Source organism: Notolepis coatsorum (genome assembly GCF_963971535.1).
Source record: "Notolepis coatsorum genome assembly, chromosome: 17".
In the NCBI taxonomy this organism is placed as follows: domain Eukaryota; kingdom Metazoa; phylum Chordata; class Actinopteri; order Aulopiformes; family Paralepididae; genus Notolepis; species Notolepis coatsorum.
In genome coordinates, this window is record NC_140181.1 from 70,208,623 (window position 1) to 70,229,892 (window position 21,270).

At 44.7% G+C, this 21,270-nt stretch overlaps 1 protein-coding gene across 12 annotated transcripts in view; it reads left to right on the plus strand.

The window, feature by feature from the left end:
- The window catches only part of huwe1 (HECT, UBA and WWE domain containing E3 ubiquitin protein ligase 1), a 145,280-nt gene that overhangs the window by 58,203 nt on the left and 65,807 nt on the right, over positions 1 to 21,270 (plus strand). For 7 of the 12 annotated variants that reach the window (XM_084333864.1, XM_084333868.1, XM_084333859.1 and 4 more), the window contains exons 15-39: positions 517 to 657; positions 771 to 876; positions 3,264 to 3,371; positions 3,605 to 3,706; positions 3,927 to 4,007; positions 4,288 to 4,394; positions 5,120 to 5,312; positions 5,887 to 5,978; positions 6,079 to 6,299; positions 6,449 to 6,506; positions 6,609 to 6,785; positions 6,994 to 7,239; positions 7,547 to 7,680; positions 7,768 to 7,880; positions 8,766 to 8,948; positions 9,058 to 9,274; positions 11,074 to 11,196; positions 11,327 to 11,564; positions 11,733 to 12,077; positions 12,505 to 12,561; positions 13,964 to 14,086; positions 14,237 to 14,332; positions 14,514 to 14,783; positions 15,555 to 15,707; positions 15,829 to 15,956. In XM_084333864.1, coding sequence (XP_084189990.1) covers positions 517 to 657; positions 771 to 876; positions 3,264 to 3,371; positions 3,605 to 3,706; positions 3,927 to 4,007; positions 4,288 to 4,394; positions 5,120 to 5,312; positions 5,887 to 5,978; positions 6,079 to 6,299; positions 6,449 to 6,506; positions 6,609 to 6,785; positions 6,994 to 7,239; positions 7,547 to 7,680; positions 7,768 to 7,880; positions 8,766 to 8,948; positions 9,058 to 9,274; positions 11,074 to 11,196; positions 11,327 to 11,564; positions 11,733 to 12,077; positions 12,505 to 12,561; positions 13,964 to 14,086; positions 14,237 to 14,332; positions 14,514 to 14,783; positions 15,555 to 15,707; positions 15,829 to 15,956 — 3,812 coding nt within the window. The remainder of the gene's footprint in view (positions 1 to 516; positions 658 to 770; positions 877 to 3,263; positions 3,372 to 3,604; positions 3,707 to 3,926; positions 4,008 to 4,287; positions 4,395 to 5,119; positions 5,313 to 5,886; positions 5,979 to 6,078; positions 6,300 to 6,448; positions 6,507 to 6,608; positions 6,786 to 6,993; positions 7,240 to 7,546; positions 7,681 to 7,767; positions 7,881 to 8,765; positions 8,949 to 9,057; positions 9,275 to 11,073; positions 11,197 to 11,326; positions 11,565 to 11,732; positions 12,078 to 12,504; positions 12,562 to 13,963; positions 14,087 to 14,236; positions 14,333 to 14,513; positions 14,784 to 15,554; positions 15,708 to 15,828; positions 15,957 to 21,270) is intronic. The other 5 variants (XM_084333869.1, XM_084333867.1, XM_084333865.1 and 2 more) reach the window with 5 other exon arrangements.

The window sequence follows — 21,270 nt, forward strand, 5'->3', positions numbered from 1 at the left end:
CAGTGAACTAACTTGCGCTAACGTGAGCTAACAGCTAACGGGTATCATACCTACCTACTATATTTGCTAGAGCCGGCGTTTGTTGATGTCAGGAGCTATCGGTAGCTGGCCGGCTAGATACCGTTCGGTTAGACAATGCCTCATCATGTATTAAACTAAAAGTGAATAGTTGACTGGGTCATTTTGTAATGGTAGCTAAGCTAACGTTAGCTCAGGGAGACGCCGACACGACACGCCGTCCTCCCGTGTCTCACTAGACTAGACCCGTGTTTACATGCGTGCGGGAGGTGCTGGACTCGAGAGCAGACGCCGCACCACCAGTGTCTGAGACGGAACTCAGCGACAGCGAGATCGGGTTTGACGATCGGTGAAAATAAAACATCACCGATCACCGATCGCATATTTATACTGAATATCGGCCGATAACGGTCGGTGGCCGATCGATCGGGGCATCCCTAATATACACACATGTGTTTCCCGGTTTCAATGGCCTTACTCTATGTGTTTTGTGTCCAGGTGATCAAGTTCCTGGGTGACGAGCAGGACCAGATCACGTTTGTGACGCGGGCGGTACGAGTAGTGGACCTCATCACCAATCTGGACATGGCTGCCTTTCAGTCCCACAGTGGCCTTGTCATCTTCATCTGCAGACTGGAGGTGGGTTGACGCACCCTGTGCTCCTCAGCGCCTGACGCAGCACTCCAAAGTCACTGGAACCCTCACTCAACCCTCACTCATCCCTCTCCCTCTCCATCCATCTCTCTGTGCAGCATGAGGTGGACCTGTCAAGGAAAGAGTGCCCTTTTGTCATCAAGCCAAAGATCCAGAGGCCCAGCACTGCTGTGGAATCTGAGGACATGGACACAGACATGGACAGTCAGTCTTCCTTACCTTTTTGCTTTTCTCAACTTTACTCACCTTTTGTATACATTTTATGTTGCAAGCTTGAAAAACGTTTTGTTACCGCAATGTCTTGTAATCACTTGACCCGGCTATAATCGATCATGGAAAACGGCCTTCTGAGATGATTGTAAACTGTATAACTGTAGATTGTAGAACGCTTGTGCTGCTTTGGCAGCATTGAATTCCTAATAGATGACTGTGCACCCATCGTTAAATTCAAAAGTCCCAAACGGAAAGAATAATCAGATTTTACATACCGTAATTCCTCTAATAGTAACCCCGGCTTGTATTTGTTTCAACTGTAGCGGGTACCAGGCTTGTATTAGGAGGAGGCCTGTATAAGAGGGAGGCCTATATTTCAAATTTTCAAACGGATCATAATGAATAAATCAACATTTTGTGTCAGTTTGAACCCAGTAAAATGTACTGGGTTCATTTATTGAAACCAAGTACTGTATGAAATAGTAAACAGTGCAATTACAGGTGGTCACTGGTCATTTCAACGTTTTCAAAGTGAAATCAAGTAACTAGCTCAGTATGCAGCTCAGTATATTAGTAACCCGGCTTGTATTAGGAGGCCGGCTTATAATTTCTTAGCTCAAGAGCGCACCCGGCCATTAATAGAGACCCGGCTTGTATTTGAGACCCGGTTACTATTAGAGGAATTACGGTAGTTGTAGTCGTCGTGACTTGGGCCAACAGTTGGATGCAAAAACCTTGTTGTTGGCTCCTATTTAACCCCTTAAGCCCGACCGGCCTGCTACCGGGCTAAGATTTATTTCACGTCATAAATAGATTAACCAGCCATATTTTCAGAATTTGCATAAAAGAACATACCCAAGTAAATGGAAGATTGCTCCATTTCTACAAGGTCCATGTGCAGGTTCTTGGTATCTATGGACCTTAGGGAATGTATAGTGATGCACCGATGTGAAAATTGTGGCCGATACCGATAACCGATATTAATATTGCTGTTCTGGCCGATGCCGATATTTACCGGTCGATATCTCTGTATAGAAAACATTTTTATTATGATCAAATAAAGTTTATTTTTTTTTAATACTTTTGTAACTTATTTTCAGAAATTACTGATATTTTGAAACTATTTAAGGCCAAAACATGTAAAAAAAAAAAAAAAATTATATCTGCCCCATCTTGATATCGGACCGATACCGATGTGTAAAAAAACGGCCATATCGGCCGATATTATATTATGTGCATCACTAGGAATGTATTCAGTGTCAGAAATATTGTGTCTGGTACTATGCTTGAGTAAATTGTATTATTTTTTATTTCTTTCATAATTATATCTCATGGGTCGAACAAACCTGAACGTTATTGCCATAAAATACAACGTCTAGAAAAAAAACATGTTGCAATCTGGTGAAAAATGGCTATGGACATTATACAAAAGTAATTGTACTTACAGTAGTGGTACTAATACCTGGTGGTACTAAATCCAGATTTAGATTGGAAAGAGTAGATTTGGCCTGATCCATAGATGTATGATTTGGCCATAATAAGGTAATTTATAGCCCTGATATTCTATATTCATAAAATTGCATCTGTCCGGATGGCAAAATTCAGTACTGTATCTACAAAAAAACTCTAAATCATCTGCCCTTTATTAATTTGCTTAGATCTTTAGTACACTTGATCTCAAGACGGTGCTGAATGAGCACAGTGGAAATTTTCCTGTCTGGACAATGTTAGCATGGTGTTATTCACCGTCAAAGATGAAGAGAAAAAAAATAATGTATATTCTCCTTTTTGGTTCATTACAATCTACTCAAGCATAGTAACAGACACAATATTTCTACTGGGAATACATTCCCCGAGGTCCATAGATGTTCCTAGATGCATGCAAATGGTAAAAATCTAAAAGTGGGAGCTGCCTAATGGAAGCAATGAGAATTAGGCTACTAATTGTTTTGGCAATGGTGTATTACAACTACCGGTAATCTGACAATGATATATCATTTGTGAAACTACATTTTCACTGAACAGTTTTGGTAAATGGATTGCATTTATATAGCGCTTTTATCCAAAACGCTTTACAACTTATGCCTCACATTCACCCATTCACTCATTCACACACCTATGGCGGAGGCAACCATGCAGGGTGCCAACCTGCTCATCGGGAGTAATTAGGAGTTATGCTCAAGGACACTTTGCATGCTGTCAGGAGGAGCTGGAAGCCGGGACTGCTGTACCTCTGTCGGCTTTAATGGGATATACATGATACCATGTGCATAATATTATTGTATTTGAAGTGCTCTCTTAAGTTACAAGTAATCTCAATGCATTGCTGTACAGCTGGCTGTATGTATTAATTTGATTAATGTCTTATGTTCCTGCAGTGTCAGAAGTTGCCATGGAAAGCAGCCCTGGCCCATCCACATCCTCTGGCTCCAGGCCAGAGGTGGACCACCGAGCACAGGCCAGCACTGCCAACACACCCCGCACAGGTATATACGCACACTCTGGTACTTGCGCACACACACACACACACACACACGCACACACACGCATTTATATAATGCTTTTCTAGACACTCATCAACCTGCTGGTCAACAACACCACTTTTCGACAACAGCTTTGATCGGGGCTCGAACCGGTGATCTTTCGAGTTTGGAGCTCTACCCATGTAGCCCTTAATGTAGTGCCCTTAATCCTCATTATGTCATGCCCTCCTTCCCAGGCATGCAGTGTATCCCTCAGAGGGCGGCTCTGTTGAAGTCGATGCTAAACTTCTTGAAGAAAGCCATCCAAGACCCTGCCTTCTCTGATGGCATTCGCCACGGTAAGCAACACCCTCATCAGCACCCTCTCACTAACCGTTGGACGGACCCCAGTTCAAGGTCCTTATGATAATTAGCCTTAATGCTGTTTTATACACATTGAACAGAGGCCATTAATTATTTCAAGGCCATTGCTGTATATATTCCATTATGCAAATGTATTTTGAGTGCCCTGGATGTGACTTGGCTAACCTGTGTGCATGTCTGCACGCCTCTCTGCAGTAATGGACGGGTCCTTGCCTACCTCACTCAAGCACATCATCAGTAACGCAGAGTATTATGGCCCTTCTCTCTTCCTGCTGGGTGAGTACTCGACGAGCTCTGAAATGAGATGCAAGTACCCCCTCTTCCCCTTACCAAGCCCAGTAGTAACACTCTATTCCCTAGATGTTGGAAGGGCTGTGCACTTGCCCTATATCTGCTGTATGGGAAAGGGAATAAAATGTCTGAACACGCATCAGTGTCTGCTTTGTGGATGTTATGAAAGCCGAGCTTTCAGTGTTTAGTCTTGGTGATTGAACTCTCTTCCTCTTTTCCCTCTATTTTCCTCTCCCTTCTCTCTCTCTTCCTGTCTGCTTCCCAGCGACGGAGGTTGTGACGGTGTTTGTGTTCCAGGAGCCGTCTCTTCTCTCGTCCCTGCAGGATAATGGCCTCACCGATGTCATGTTGCACGCCCTCCTCATCAAAGACGTGAGTCTCTCCTCCATCTTCCTTTCTGTCTCCCTGTCTCTCTCTCTAGCTTCCCTTTCTTTACTCTGGCTCTTTGATGGCTCCTCCTCTCCTCTCCTCTCTCCCCCACATATTTGATATGTTTAAATGTCACATTTTGTCTTCAGCGGGGCTCTCTGCTCACCACATTGGGCTGCCTTCACAGGACCCTCACCCTTCCCCTCCTCTTCCTCCTCCTCTCCACTTTCATCTCTCTTCCTCTCCAGCACACAGCAGTACCTCTTCTCCAAGGATGCACCGATAACTGGAATCGGTATCAGAGAATCTCACCAATACTAGAATCTGATACCGAGGACCGTTGGTCTTCATGGAAATCAAAAGCAAAGCCACTTGATTTTTCTTGTGCATTTTTGGCACATAGAAGTATGTTGTATGCTAAACTAATGTTCTAATGTGTGTATTGTTGAGTGCGAGTATCGGGATCAGATCAGTACTCCGCAGGACTCTTGTGTCGGCAGCGACAGCGTGGTATCGGTGCATCCTTTCTCTTCTCTGTTTCTATTGGACACTCACCGCTTCTGACATTCTTTCTGGTCTTCATTGCGTTTTTGCTCCCCTACATCTCCTCCCTCGCTGTTAACCCTTCCCTCGCCGCTGTCTCTCGCCCTCTTTCTCTTCCTCTTTTTTCTCTTTTTTTTTCTTTTTTTTTTCTTTTTTCCCCTCTTTCTACCTGTTCTCTCACACAGGGTCTCTCTCTGCAGGTTCCTGCCACCCGTGAGGTGCTGGGCTCCCTCCCCAACGTGTTCAGTGCCCTATGCCTGAACGCCAGAGGCCTGCACTCCTTCGTCCAGTGCCAGCCCTTCGAGCGCCTCTTCAAGGTGCTGCTCTCCCCGGATTACCTGCCGGCCATGCGCCGACGACGCAGCTCTGACCCCCTGGGTGAGCTCTACGCTCTCTTCTGTGTGTGTGTGTGTGTGATGGTGGATTCTGGTGGAGCCTGTTGTAAATTTTGTGGGATTTCAGCAAGGCAAAGCAATATGACGACTTATTAATGTCAGGCCCTCTATTTGAATACATGGGAAATGGGACTTTTGCAAAGCGCTTGTGAAATAAAGTGGCAAAATGACAAAGGATTGGCATTTGTGAATTCGATTGCACAATGGGTTGAATCAATTGTTATATTGTTAAAAAATTAAGAAATGGAAATAACTGCACTCTTTGTAATCTTTAGACTGAGGTCTGGTAATTCCTCAAACAGAAGTAACTGCACTCTTTTTGTTATATTTAGACTGAGGTCTGGTAATTAATTTGAAATTAGACATTTTTATTTGAAGGATAAACCTTTGTTTAATTCCTTATTGTTAAAATGTCTCGTCTCTAACCTCGCAACATCTCATGTGATTATCACTTGACAGGGTTCTCCCTCTTCCTCTTACAGTCTGTACACTTCTATATCATTGTATAGGTACAGAATGTGTGAATGATATTTGCTTGTGTAAACGCCTGCCCACAGGAGACACTGCATCAAACCTAGGCAGCGCTGTGGATGAGTTGATGAGACATCAGCCCACCCTGAAGACTGACGCCACCACTGCCATCATCAAGGTAGGACCCCTGAACAGATCCTGTTTCATCGGGTAGAATAAACTGCTTGTGTTGATCCAGGTTCAGGATAAGTACAGATGAAATTCTGTCCTCCCCACAGTTACTGGAGGAGATCTGCAACCTGGGCAGAGCCCCGGAGTACATCTGCCAGAAGCCGTCCATCCAGAAGGCGGACGGCACGGTGGCGGTGCCCCCGGCGCGCTCCAGCCACGCTGCGGAGGAGGCATCGAGCGAGGACGAGGAGGAGGAGGAGGCCCTCCACACCTTCAGCCAGCAGCAGGGGGAGCCAGAGAGCACCAGACAGTCAGTGCCACTTGAACTGTATGATAATACTGAGTCCATAATACAGTAGAGTAGAATGATGACTCCTAACAGAGTTTGAATTTTTATTACCGTTATTATTTCTCAAAATTTAAATACTTTTGTATGGTGATTTTGATGGTTTGTGTGTGTGTGTGTTCTTACTGCAGGGTGGTTGGCACTGAGGAGCGGATACCTATTCCTCTTATGGATTATATTCTGAACGTGGTGAGTCTTAATACTTTGATATTGTTTGTTGTTCTGCTGACAATGCGATATCGTCTGAACCGCAAAGCGGCGCTCGTTTGATCTTGAATGCGTGTTTTCCAGATGAAGTTTGTGGAGTCGATCCTAAGCAACAACACCACGGACGACCATTGCCAGGAGTTTGTCAACCAGAAGGGCCTGCTGCCCCTTGTATCTATCCTGGGTTTGCCCAACCTGCCGATAGACTTCCCCACATCTGCCGCCTGTCAGGCTGTCGCCGGAGTCTGCAAGTCCATACTGGTGAGACTGACTTAGTAGTCAAGGATATGGTATGTGTGTGCCTACCCAACGCACTTATGGCTTTTGACATGGCCTATTTCTTTTGTATGATGGAAGATTATTATTTGTTGAAAATAATTATTTGTATCTATTTATTTTTAGCAAAAATAATGACATTGTTTGGATGTGTGTAATGAGGCTGAATCCAGTCTGTGCTTCCTCCACCCAGACTCTGTCTCACGAGCCCAAGGTGCTCCAGGAGGGCCTGTGTCAGCTGGACAGCATCCTGACGGCCCTGGAGCCTCTCCACCGGCCCATAGAGGTGCCGGGAGGCTCCGTGCTTCTGCGAGAGCTGGCCACCGCCGGCCACGTCACGGACGCCACACTGTCGGCCCGCGCTACGCCACTGCTGCACGCACTCACCGCGGCGCACGCCTACATCCTGATGTTTGTCCACACCTGCAGGGTGGGACAGGTAACTATTTTTATTTTTCATCCCTTTTGTATGTTAAAGGAACACGGCGACATTATGGGAAAGAAGATGGATACCAATTTCCTCCATGTGCGTTCAGTAGAAAGATATCCGGCTGCACGCTAGCCTAGCTAAGCACAAATTAATGGAAGCGGATACGGACAACTAGCCTATCTTAAAACCCATAATGTTGGCGTGTTCCTTTTAAGCTAATGGGGGGAGTGTCTCATTTCAATAGCGATGGGTTTATAGCCTCAACAAGAGGGCGATCTTCTGTTTGGTAGTGACTCTTTCCTTTCCCTGTGAGCAGAGTGAGATCAGAGCCATCTCTGTGAACCAGTGGGGCTCCCAGCTGGGCCTGAGTGTCCTGAACAAGCTGAGTCAGCTGTACTGCTCCTTGGTGTGGGAGAGCACGGTGCTGCTGTCCCTCTGTACTCCCAACAGGTCAGTCCTACACACCACTCTCCTCTCTTGTTATTTATTACCGTCTCTACACCAGCACGCAGCTGTAATCTCTATCTCTGTCTGCAGTTTGCCCCCAGGCTGTGAGTTTGGTCAGGCTGATATGCAGAAGCTGGTTCCTAAGGAGGAGAAGCCATCTGGCAGCACCTCGACCGCCACCGCCTCTGGCTCCAGGAAAACTGGTAATGGAGTTATTTGTCTTGGTTCAACTAAAACGGTGTTCAGCCAGTGTTCCTCGGTATGATACTAGGGCTCTAAATTATATCACATTTATTTTTTGGCTGTCACGATATACAATATATATCAGGATATTTTGTCATTTCCTCTAAACTTTCTAAAGCACTTAAATGCTTGATTTAACCCTTTGATGCATACAGTCACGCCAACATGATGATTATAATAGTCCCTACAACATATGTCTGCATTAAACCATGAAGATGCGTTCTAAAAATCTAAAAGTAGTTACTGACACACTAATACAGAAAAAAAAGTATTAACTGGGGCGCCCCAGTGGCAAACCACATAACGCGCTGAGTCGCGGCACGGCCGACCTGGGTTCGATTCCCGGACCCTGTCGTTATTTGCCGAATGTCTTCCCCCCACTCTGTCTCCCGTTCCTCCTCTCTCTCTACTGGACTGCCCAGTAGTAAGAAAGCGATAAACGCTAAAAAATAAATCTTAAAAAAAAATACAATTTATATAAAAACTCTTGGGTGCCTAGACTTTTGCACAGTACTGTGTTTTCTATCCACTTTAGCCAAAAATACATACACACACTACTGTGAGAATCATTTAAAAAAATATATTCTCAATGTTATAACATCCTACTGGTAAACAAAACACTGTAAAGGTGTGTGCATCATGTGTATTAAATATATTATATATTAACTTTTTAATTGCATGAAACATTATGAAGTATTCTCTTATGCTGCTTTTCCACGGTCTGCATGGTGCCCTACTACCTACTGGACTCCGTCGTGTATCGTTAATGAACTGTACCCGATATTTATTTAATACTTAATACTGGATATGTAACTAACTCCTTTCTTCTCTCTTGACCTCCCTAGCTGAGTCGGAGGCAGTGTCTGTGGATTCGTCTGCCGGTGGGCTTCTGGAAGGCATGGGTCTGGATGGTGACACCCTGGCCCCCATGGAAACCGATGAGCCCACCGCCACCGACCCCAAGGCCAAGTCCAAACTCACCCCGGCCATGGCTACCCGCATCAAGCAGATCAAACCACTGCTGTCCGGTGAGTGGATTCCATTGCCTGTTATATAATTTTTGTCCCCTCCCAGTCTGATTTGAAAACATTTGCGAGACTGTGAGACTCAACATTGGTCTCTTCTCTGTCCCTCCAGCCTCGTCTCGTCTAGGCAGGGCTCTGGCTGAGCTCTTTGGCCTGCTGGTCAAACTGTGTGTGGGCTCCCCGGTGCGGCAGCGCCGCTCCCACCACGCTACCAGCACCGGCACGGCGCCAACACCCGCTGCCCGCGCGACCGCCTCCTCCCTCACCAAGCTGCTCACTAAGGGCCTGAGCTGGCAGCCCCCACCATACACCCCCACCCCCCGCTTCAGGTAAGCACCGGCCACCCTGCTCTTGCACGGTAACATTTTGATAGTCGTATCTAGGGCTGTCTTAAATTCTTCGAAGCTTCGGTCGATGGGCATGGGATTCGAATATGAAAATAAAATTTGATTATTTATTAGAAAATAATAATAATAATAATATGAATATATATATATTTTTTTCAAAATCAACTCTGCCTCTCTTTGTTAACACTTTGACTGCCGGAAAACGCTTAAAAGCGTCATTCCCGGCCATGCTCAAGTTGCCGGAGGACGCTTTACAGCGTCCTTATATCAATATTTCAAAAATCTGCGATCGGATTCATATTTCCCCTCCGCTGGCCTGAGATCCACCAGGAGGACCCACTGAACTCTCTGGTGGTTCAGGAGCGCCATCTGGTGGCCGATCGGCGCAATCGCCAAACAGGAAGTGCTATGGAGGTTGTGCTGGTCGGCCGTATTACTTCCGGGCACTCTGTTTGGCTACCGGGACTCGATCTCGACACAATACATAGCGATCGATTGCCAATAACTCGATAAACAACATGATTTGGACATATATACTATTATACAAGCTGGAAATGGACCCGATATTTCTACATACCATAATAGGTAAATGACTGTTCCACGCTCATCGCCCAACGGCGCGAGGAGGATACGGTAAGATTCAGCGTTATTTTTGATCGTATTCCATATAAACTGTTATGATGAACATATCACCCACACTAGATGAATGATATAACGCTGCCCACGGAATTATAAACGATCCCCCGCCCATCCGGTCATCATCAGATCATACGTAGATCATTCTAGAAGTACGTCCAATTGAAATTTTTTATATCGCCCCGATTGCCATCAAACTGTATTTCATCATCAATATAATGCATTTGAGGCTATATATCACGTTCTGGAGAAAGCTGCAGAAAGAGATGAAAACATACTTATACATTAGACCATACTTTACTATGAATATGTGAATGAAAAAGTTTAACGTTGCTACACAATGAACAATACATATAGGACTTTGAATGGGCCCTAATAATGGCAATGTAGCAATAGAATTTAAAAAGTTATAGCCCTGCAAAGAAGGCGAATTTCTCCATAGACAAATAGCGCTGGCAATCCACAGTCATTTTCCGGATTTCTGGCCGGCACCCATAGTGTTAATTACAACAAGCAATGCTGTTTATTTAAGATGAGGTCAGACTCGGCACTGACAGATTTGTGTTCATTGTGCTGCTTTTATAAAGCCTCAAATGACGGCTTACAATATTTCATGAAAGCAAAGTGTTTTGTTTGTCTAAGATTTAAAAAGGTTTAAACTTTACAGCACTGACAAAGTTGAACAAAGTGCTGTACAAGTCCCACAACATAAAAAAATATATATAAAAAGAAAAAAAAGGATTTTATAAAAAAAAAAATTATTTCGAAGCTTCGAATTCAAATCGAATCTCGGCCCCGAAGCTTCGAATTCCCAAAAAATAATCGAAGGTCAGCCCTAGTCGTATCACAGAGGTAACATGGTGATAAATATATCACAGAGGTAAGTAACATGGTGATAAATATATCACAGAGGTAACATGGTGATAAATATATCACAGAGGTAACATGGTGATAAATATATCGTAGAGGTAACATGGTGATAAATATATAACATGGTGATAAATATATCACAGTGGTAACATGGTGATAAATATATCACAGAGGTAACATATTGATTGTTATATTGCAGAGATAATGGAGGTAACATGCTGTTAGTTATGTTATACTGATAACTAAGGTAATGCGCTGTGTCGTCTGTTCTACAGGCTGACTTTCTTCATCTGCTCTGTGGGCTTCACGTCTCCCATGCTGTTTGATGAGAGGAAGTACCCCTACCACCTCATGCTGCAGAAGTTCTTCTGCTCTGGGGGACACGATGCCCTGTTTGAGTGAGTGCTACTCTGCTTTTCTTTACAAAATTATCTAACATTGGCAAGATGGAGAATTGATCATGTATTTTCTATTGCATTAAGATGTTTTTGGCAGAAGTTGTAATGTGGCCCTTGTCTCTCTTATCAGGACGTTTAACTGGGCCCTGTCCATGGGCGGGAAGGTGCCCGTCTCCGAGGGTCTGGAGCACACCGACCTGCCAGACGGGACAGGAGAGTTCCTGGACGCCTGGCTGATGCTGGTGGAGAAGATGGTGAACCCCAGCACTGTGCTGGACTCTCCCCACTCCCTGCCAGCCAAGGTGCCCGGTGTTACCCCGACCACGCCCCAGTTCAGCGCCCTGCGTTTCCTCATTGTCACCCAGAAGGTCAGTACCCAGGATCTCTGCAGTGACCGTAGGATGAATACATCTCACAGAATAGGTTATGTATGTGAAAATGCCCTTGGGTTTGTGAGTGTAAGTGTGTGTCGATAGCTGTGGTGTGTGTGTGTCGCCGTTTCTTTATAATAGTGACCCACACTCTCCTTCCCACAGGCGGCATTCAACTGCATCCGCAGCCTGTGGAACCGGAAGCCCCTCAAGGTGTACGGTGGCCGGATGGCAGAGTCCATGCTGGCCATCCTTTGTCACATCCTTAGAGGGGAGCCGGTCATCCAGGAGCGCCTGGCCAAAGAAAGAGAGGGCACGGTGCGTCCGGACGAAGAGGGGGCCACCACAGCACCCGTGGCCCCCACCGGGGCCCCCGGACCGGCTGTGCCGGCGGCAGAAGGATCGGTGCCGGCTGTACCAGCCTCCACAGTGCCAGCAGCAGGGTCTGGCGACGACTCCACCACCGCTCCCCGCAGGGAGCCCCAGGTCAACCAGGCCCAACTCACACAGGTACAGGGGGAGCAGCTGCCTCTGTGGCTCCTAGCTGTCTGACAAATACTCACTTCCGTCTCTCTTAGGTGTCGTCTGTACACATTCTTGTACTAAAATCGGGCCAATGAGGTAATGGGAGATAAATTGTATATATTTCTTCATATATTTTGCATATACAGTGTTTTGATTGTTTGGTGGTGTGGCTTTTCGTTTGACCGCTTGCTCTACCAGTCAGTTTTTACTCTTTCCAGCCTTTTTAGAGCGCTGTTGGCTTGCCGTGTCGTTATTACAGTTTTGACAGCATCGGCTGACACAACACAATTAGGTGTCCAGGTGGCAGTGTCGCCGAGATGAACTAGACCAGAGCTGCTGTGTTTACCCAACCTCCTCCCCATTATTCTGCATGCACTGAAGCCTGGCTGGGCCACCGTTTGTTTTGTAACAGGGAACAGGCAGAGAGAGAGGGAGGCACCCACAGGCCCGCCATCAGCACGTCCAGCAGGTATAAGAGCCAACAGGGAGAGGGGGAAGAGATGGACAGAGAGGGGTAGACTGGAGGGAAGAATGATACGAGAAGGGAAAATAACAGGGAGAGAGAGGGAGCAGAGAGGCAGAGGGATGACTGAGTTGGCAATAAAATGGCTTTTTTTGTATTTTTAATTTAAAAAGAATTAATCGGTTTAACACTTTGAGTGCCAATGACGAGTATCTCGTTATTTAATTGTTATTTATTTTATTAGCGATATCCATTCATTTTTCATCCATCCAGCCTGACGTTATCATTGGGAATGGCTCTGAGCTCGAAAAGGGCAAATACCGCCCCTATCGTCTCCCGGATGGTAATGCACATCATTGGATTGAGTGGCCATGTGCATCAGAAAAAAAGTCCGGTCCAGGGTTTCCCCATCTCTGGCAAGCAGTGTCTGTTACCACATTCACTGGGGAGGCTCGGAGCAGCTTTCGATTATGCGTTTCGGACTATAACGTTGGATCAATAAACGCGATCAATATTTGGAATGGCGATCAGGAATTGGTTTAATCTTTTTGCAGAACATCTGATGTGAGGTAAGGACTCTATTTGACCAGTATTGGGTTAATCTGATGTTTTTTTTCATAGCGATCACAATGTGTGTGTGCGTGTATGACGTTAGCGCTGACCAGGTCATGGATAATAGATTTTTCAGCCCGCTTCTCTAGCGTGCACAAGTACACACATACTATCGATAATCTAGCGTTTACTTGAAAACGAAATCAGCCGAAAAATGACCGTGTTTTGTGTATTCCACTAAAGGGCTATTATTGCAGAATCTCTGAAATTACTAGAACTCTCCGAAACTATACTCTTATTCAAAACGGTAGAAAACGGAAATGTACCAATGAAAAAACTCCGTTTCGTACATGTTGACTGCAAGCAAGTCATTGATAAGCGAGGGGTGTTTTAGACCCATAGCCATAATTTAAGATATAGTTTAAGCGTTCGCAAATATCCCCGACCTCCCATTGACTAAAGCGCTGGCACTCAAGGGGTTATCTGGGCAAAGGGGCGTGGCACCCAATGTGTTAATGGGATTGAAACCGTTTGAGGCCTGAGATGAGGCTAGTGGTGGGGAGGTGAGGTATGATTGGATGCTATGAGGAGATTAAAGAGGATGAGAAGCTGAGCAGTAGCTCCACAGCTATTAAAAATAACCTGGAGGGAGGGAGGGGGAAGGAATGTGTGGAAGAATGTTTCTCATCTGTCTTTGACTTTTCACTGCCCTTCTTCACTTTCCCGAGGCTTAGATCACTCGGGCCTTTTCACCCCTTCCCGCTTCCATCTGTCCTCTTCTGTCCGTGTCTCCCCCACGCTTCACTGTCGCGGCATTAACGCTCCCGCCGTTTGCCCGTGTGTCTCGTCTATGCAGCTGATGGACATGGGCTTCTCCAGAGAACACGCCATGGAGGCTCTGCTGAACACCAGCACCATGGAGCAGGCCACTGAGTACCTGCTCACGCACCCCCCACCCCTGCTCAGCGGAGCCGTCAGGGTAAGCCTGCATGCGTGCGCGTGCACCGCTCACACACGCACGCACGCAGAGAAACATGTTTTTCCTCTTTCTATTCATCCTACCGCACACATGCACTCAAGACTCCCCTAACAGTGAGTTGATGGTGTTGCTCTTGCGTGGTGTGTCTAGGACCTGACCATGTCTGAAGAGGACCAGATGATGAGGGCCATCGCCATGTCACTGGGACAAGAGGTCAGCATGGAACAGCGCTCTGACTCCCCCGAGGTGCGCCTCCTCACGCTTAGAGACACGCACATCCACATTTAGAGACACATATACACATACAGGGGCTCACTGATCCACCTGCTGCTGAAATGAAAACTCATAAATTAATAACCGGCCACTTAAACAAGCAGCTGTTGACATTATCTCCATGCCTCTCCATCTGCGTATCACCACCCCCCAGGAGGCAGCGAGGAGGCGCGAGGAGGATGACCGGCGCGCCAGGGAGCGGGCGGAGGAGGAGGAGGCCCGCTGCTTGGAGCGCTTCCTGGAGGCCGAGCCGCTGGACACCCAGGAGCTGCATACCTTCACAGACTCCATGCTGCCAGGCTGCTTCCACCTGCTGGACGAGCTGCCAGACACCGTCTACCGCCTCTGTGACCTGCTGATGACGGCCATCAAGAGGAGTGGCCCCGAGTACCGAGACCTCATCCTCAGACAGGTCGTCAACCAGGTCAGTAGACGGGATACCCCTCTGCATGGGTAACCAACCTCCTGTCTTGGCGACTCCACACAAAGGGAGAGAGCTGGAATGGAGACCCTGGGAATTGGGTTAAGATTTCTTTAGTGTTGCCTTGTGAGGGAGTTGTAATCATGATGGTCAATTACCGTATTTGTCCGAATATAAGACTATTTTTCAAGACTCATTTTTGGAAAAATACATTTAAATTTTTTTTTTAAGACCAAATCTAATTTTTTTGGCAGAAATTTTTTTCTGTCAATCTCCTGGAAGCGGCCACATTGCGGTCCATGGCAAGCTTTTCTCTGAATGTTAGCATTTTTAAGGCAGTCCTTTTGGGCTCGCCATCTTCTAACATTACACTCTGTAACAGCAGCACGATGGACAGAACTCGTACTCCATGTTCATAGATTCTTCTGCACTCTTGCTCTCCGTCTCAGTACACAGATTGTGGGTATCCAAGTGTGTAGGGGAATAAATATTAGAATTTTTTTTACCTGTCACTGCAGGCTGTGTGAGGGATATCGAGAGAGAAAGACGTTTACTCGCTTGGGGAACACTCATTTGGCACAATATATTGTTGTGAATGTATAATTACATTTAAGAGTTTAGACCCTGAAAATAAGATGACACCCCCTTTTCAGACCCCCCCCCCCCCTAGGAAAGAAACCCTCTTTTATTCTGCACAATACAATACTTGTAGTACCCACACCTAGACCTTGTGCCTGCCAACCTTATGGTACCCCATATATGTTATGCGTGTAGGTGTGGAATGCAGCAGACGTGCTGATCAAAGCTGCCGTACCCCTGACCACAAGCGACACAAAAACAGTGTCTGAGTGGACCAGACAGATGGCCACGCTGCCCCAGGCATCCAACCTGGCAACCCGGATCCTGCTGCTCACGCTTCTCTTTGAGGTAACGGGGCATACACGCACACAAGCGATGCTGACAAAGTCACAGAGGGTGAAGCCATTCCTGATGCTTTGATAAACTCTTCCACCTCCGTGAGTGACATTTGTGCTGTTTGCTGCTGTAGGAGCTGAAGCTGTCGTGTGCTAGAGTGGTGGAGAGCAGTGGGATCCTGAATGTGCTGATCAAGCTGCTGGAGGTGGTGCAGCCCTGTCTGCAGGCTGCCAAGGAACAAAAAGACATCCAGACACCCAAGTAAGTCATGGGCTGCATTTGGATCCAGATAGGGTTGCCGCGGTGAAATGTCCCATGACTAATAAAGTCATGACAACACAGGTATTACCAGTGACGCCAAACATTGTGCAGGGATTAAAGCGATCAGTCTTGAGACTGATTTCCGTCAATTTGATTCGGAGTCGTGACTGATTTTCCGTCAATTGGCTACCTGGTATAATATGATTTGTAGATGGGAACAAAATAAGCACCTGCCAAGTACCAATGGCGTGTAGATTTACTCTTTGGCTGGTAAATTATGGAGGCTACTCGCCACCCTGGCGTGTACAAAAATTGGGAGCCATGCAGTGATGAACGGTCTTTCCCAGCGGAACACAAGTTACAACGTTACACAGCCAGGTCAAGCTATGCACGCTTAGCTTGCTAACATTAGATAGCAGTGTTTATAAGGAGTTGTCTGCCAACAAATATGTTGTTTCAACAAATGTATTCACAAAATTGATTACCATCCAAACGTTATTGAAGACTCCTGTGACCAGTAAGAAGGTACTACATACGTCTCAACTTTTATTAACTATTTTTGACCGGAGCAATATGCGCAAATGTTCTAGCTTATATGCGTAAATGTCCGCTTTGTGCCTAAAGTCGAGACTCGACAATGTGTGTGCAACATAGCTGCAGTTAGTCGCTTGTTCACCAACAATCTCAACATTTGTATCCTAGACATTTTCAACAAGTCAAAGGAAGATGAATATTAGCTAGCTTAACTAGCGTTAGCTCAAAAGCACAGAACCGGACGACACAAGTTGTCAACAATAATACTTCGGGGGGTTTCAAAATAAAGGAGCAAAGTCTAAAACACAGATTTTTTTTTTATAAACTAAAAAGATCCGTTCCCCGTGTGAATGTACATACACACAATTGTCTACACGCAGAAGCATACTGGTAGTACAACAACAGTGATCAGAATGCATGTTGCCAACGCAATTTGATGTGACGTCTCGGGATAGAACAGAATGGTAGCCAACACTTGTGATTTGTGATTGATTGGTTAATTATGAAACTTTCATCTTATTGTTTTTAACACTTTGAGCGCCACTCACGGCTAATCTCGGGTTTACGATCGTGACGTTGAAAGCCACGTCACGGCTTTTCTCGGAATTTTTTTTTTTTTTTTTTATTAGCGATATGAAATCATATTGCATCACGCAAGCCTACCGTTGGAGATCCAGGGGCCGCCGGCGATCAGATGTGAAAAAAGCGCCCCCTATCGTCTCCCAGATGGTAAATCACCCTTTTGGAATGGACTCAATGAAAATGGATGGGGGAAAAAAAATTCCAGTCCACATTTTACTTCTCACCCATGCCGCGGCGATCATGGGTTATACTGTACACACGTTGGATCAATATACTTATCGATTTTTTCAAATGGTGATCAGGAATTGGAATATACCATTTGGATACCATCTGATGTCGGGTAAGGAATCTATGTTATCAGTGTTTGGATAATCAGACTCGTTTTCATGGAGATATAAGCGTTTCCACTATATGTGATATGGCTGTTTCACTGTAAAAGCCATGAGGAAATAATAGCAGCGATTATCAGCGCACGAGCGTGCGCGCGCACACATATACTATCGACCATCTAGCGTTTATTTGAAAACGATTCATAAATAGACCGACAAATTATCATTTTACTGGAATATTCCAGTAAAAGGCGATTATCATGGAATGTGTTGTTTTTTTCTTCGAAACCGAGTGGTTTTCAAAATGCTATAAAAAGGAAATGAAGCGATAAAAACACAATCTGCTTTGCCAATGTTGACTGGAAAATGATTCTTTGATAAGCGATGGGCAGATTAGACACATAGCATAATTTAAAACATAGATTAGGCGATATTAACGTTACATGGGCCGTGGACCGTGGCATCAACGGGGTAAAAAGGAAAACACGGCCCGGCACTGAAAGTGTTAATAGTGTTTTTTCTAATACGTGTTCGTAGGCCTGCCACGATAACACATTTTGCTGGGCGATTAATTGCCCCCGAAAATATCGCGATAAGCGAAATTATTGCGACCGGTTAGAGAATTTTTTTTTTGGGGACATTTATTTCCCAAAACTTTTATTTTGAAGCCCACCGCTCCGTCTTTTCCGGTGTTTAAGACTTTTATTTTGAAGCCCACCGACCGGACCGGAAGTATTGTTGTGATTATCAGGTACTTTTTGGGTACCAGAAAAGTCACGTGAAACACTGCAGACCACTGAATAGAGACGCGTCTCTAGGATTTCATAATCATTATGTTTGCAGCAGGCACAAGTGCAATAAACAAAGGATACAGTCACTGTGTATTCTGCCTCATTTATTGATTAAACAAAACCGACATCAACACAATTTGCCACCGAGCGGAGAGTTTAGTCTCGCAAAAAGATCGCTGACTTGTTAAGGCTTGTTGTTAGGTTAGGTGCTAATGTTGTGCTAGCGTTTTAGCATGGCTATCGTACATAGCGTGATCAATATAACTCGCTATTGATTGTTTGTATGAGTAACGTTAATGCTAGTAGAATAGACACAACGTGAGGTAATCACCATCCATTTTAAACCGGTTATTACCTAATGCTAACGTTGGCAAATAGACGCGACTGGTAACGTTACAGCTTGTTAGCCTAATGCTCGTTAACGTTAGCATAGACAGCCTAGCTAACGTTAACGCTTGTAGAATAGACACAATGAGAGGTAACGTTAGCAGAATAGACACAACGAGGGTCTCGTTAATGTTGTTATTGATTGATTGATTGAAAACTGTGTTTACTCTGTTTGTATGAGTAACGTTAATGCTAGTAGAATAGACACAATGAGGGGTAACGTTAGCCCCACGGAGCTCCTGTGCTGTGCTCTGTAGTAAAGCCAGCGGCCCGCCTCCCAACACGGACAGTGACTGACAAGGGGCACTGGGTCCGCCTCATTAAAACAAACGCGCAAATAGCAATTAATCGCGCCCGTCAAAATCATTGCATTCATTTTAATTATCGCGGCAATTAATCGATTTATTGCTTATCGCGGCAGGCCTACGTGTTCGGAAACACCAAGGAGTATTCAAAGCCTGTGAAATGGTATTTGGGACAGCCCTACACTAAATATATGTTTTAATTAGGGATGTCCGATATTATCGGCCTACCGATATTATCGGCCGATATCGGCATTAAAATGTATCGGTTGATATCGGTATCGGAAATTAAGAGTTGGACAATATCGGTATCTGTAAAAAAGCCAATATCGAGCGTCCCTAGTTTTAATAAATTATCTGTATTTTAAACTATTAACGCTGACTCATTCCTTCAGTCCACTCAAAATGATGCTAATATTCCTTATGTTGTTTATTATATTAATTGAAAATTGCATATGAGAGTATTACCGGTATATAGTAATAATAACACATGGCGATATACTAAAAAGCTATTTATCATTTTTGGCTGGTAAAAAATCTGCCTGGCTGGTAGTTTTTTAAATCTACTAGCCACCTTGGCTGGTAAGCCAAAAAGAAAATTGTGTTCCCTGATTTTATTAAAGCACTGTTTCCCTTGTTTAGTTCCTTGTTCAAGTCATAAGCTTGTTCAGTTGTCACAATGTACTGTAAATAAAAACGTGCACTGAAAAGTTACAGTATGTAGATTTATTTATTTGTATGACAGTCAGAGTCAACCCTTGCAAAGTATCAGTTTTATTTAATGAATTGAAAACAGCATTGATATTGCGTAAAAGCAAACTGGCAATAGAAAAGATGTTCAAAAGAATCTAGTTCCCTTAAAACGCTAACGCTATTAAAAAATATATATACAGTGGAGGTTAAAATAAGAATATGACTTGGCCTGAAAAAAAGTTCAGTCAGGAGATTTTTTTTTGCTTTAATCCCTGCATTGTGCATAATGACTATCTGTAGAGCGCTTACATCTTTACTGTTCTTAACCGCTATGCGTCTACTCTGATCCGCTGTGGCTGTTTTTAATTCATTTTCAATGACTAGTATCCATTTTGTTGGACAGAAGAGAGTTGATGTTGGGTTCTAATTTTTTTTTAAATAAACCAACGGACAGTAATAGCTTAGCTTCCGTACAATTTCTATCTGACGGATCAATTTAGCTGCAGCCAACTGTTTCTGTACTGGTCCTCTGAGCTCCTTAAGTCAAGCTGCTCTGGGGTTTAAACAGCGATGCAGTGGTGGGCATACGCGGTCAAACGACGTTTAGGCTACGTCACTGAGGCAGAAGTGCGCGCATCCTATTATTATGCAAAGTCTAGGTGATAAGTGCCGGCCGTACAACAGCCGGCGCGACGACACAAAAATGACTCGTCGCGCCGTATGCCCCGGCCGGCACTTATCACCTAGACTGTGTGTGTGTGTCGAGTGTTGGGCGTGTGTTATGTGACAAAAGACCGCCCGTCTCGTCCCCAGCTCCGACTCATGAAAGAGGAGAGACATGTATGCGCGCGCGGGAGCGCGCGTGCACGTGGCGTTTGGCCTTGGCCCATATTAGATCAATGTGATCAATGTGGAGATCAATGTGACGAGTAATGCAGTCCTAAACAGTCATACATCTTTTATTCAACTTCAGCCCTGATCATAACTATTTTTATTTTTAGATTTTTTGTAATGTCAGATAAAAAATGAAATACTCCCACTTTTCTGAAAAGAGTTGTTAAATCTGACATTACAAAAAATCCATCAAAATCTGTGTTGTTGCTAATCATTGACACATGCCTAGCCTGTAATAATCCCCCCCAGAAAAATGTATTTTGCATTTGATATATTGGAAATATTTTACTTTTTGTGTTTATTTTTATTTTTTACAATAATTTGTGATGCCATCACACAAACTGGCATTTAAAGGGTTACAATTCAAAAATGTATTGAATATGTGTTTTTTTATTTTTATTTTTTATAATTTGTGATGCCCATCACAAACACTGGAATTTAAAGGGTAAAAAAATAAAAAAATCCTGCACCAGAATGCAGGAAATTAAGTCTTTGTAACTAAATAATTCCTGATGGGGGACCCCCACTTAGAAAGTGGCCTGACTGGGGCTATATTTCACACTATATTTCCCAACCTGAATTATTTCCCCAGTCCGGCCCTGCTTATGTGAGTTGTCAATGGACAACAACATGGTGTGTGTGAGAGAATGAAGGACAATTGCTTGCTGTGTGTGAGAGAGAGAGAGAGAGAGAGAATGAAGTACATTTGCTGAAATACAGTTCTTTGTTATTATGTTCTCAATGCCCCTTGCATTGTATGAGTTGTGTGGAAGAGTTTGCTAGTTCTAGTGCTACCTGTGTC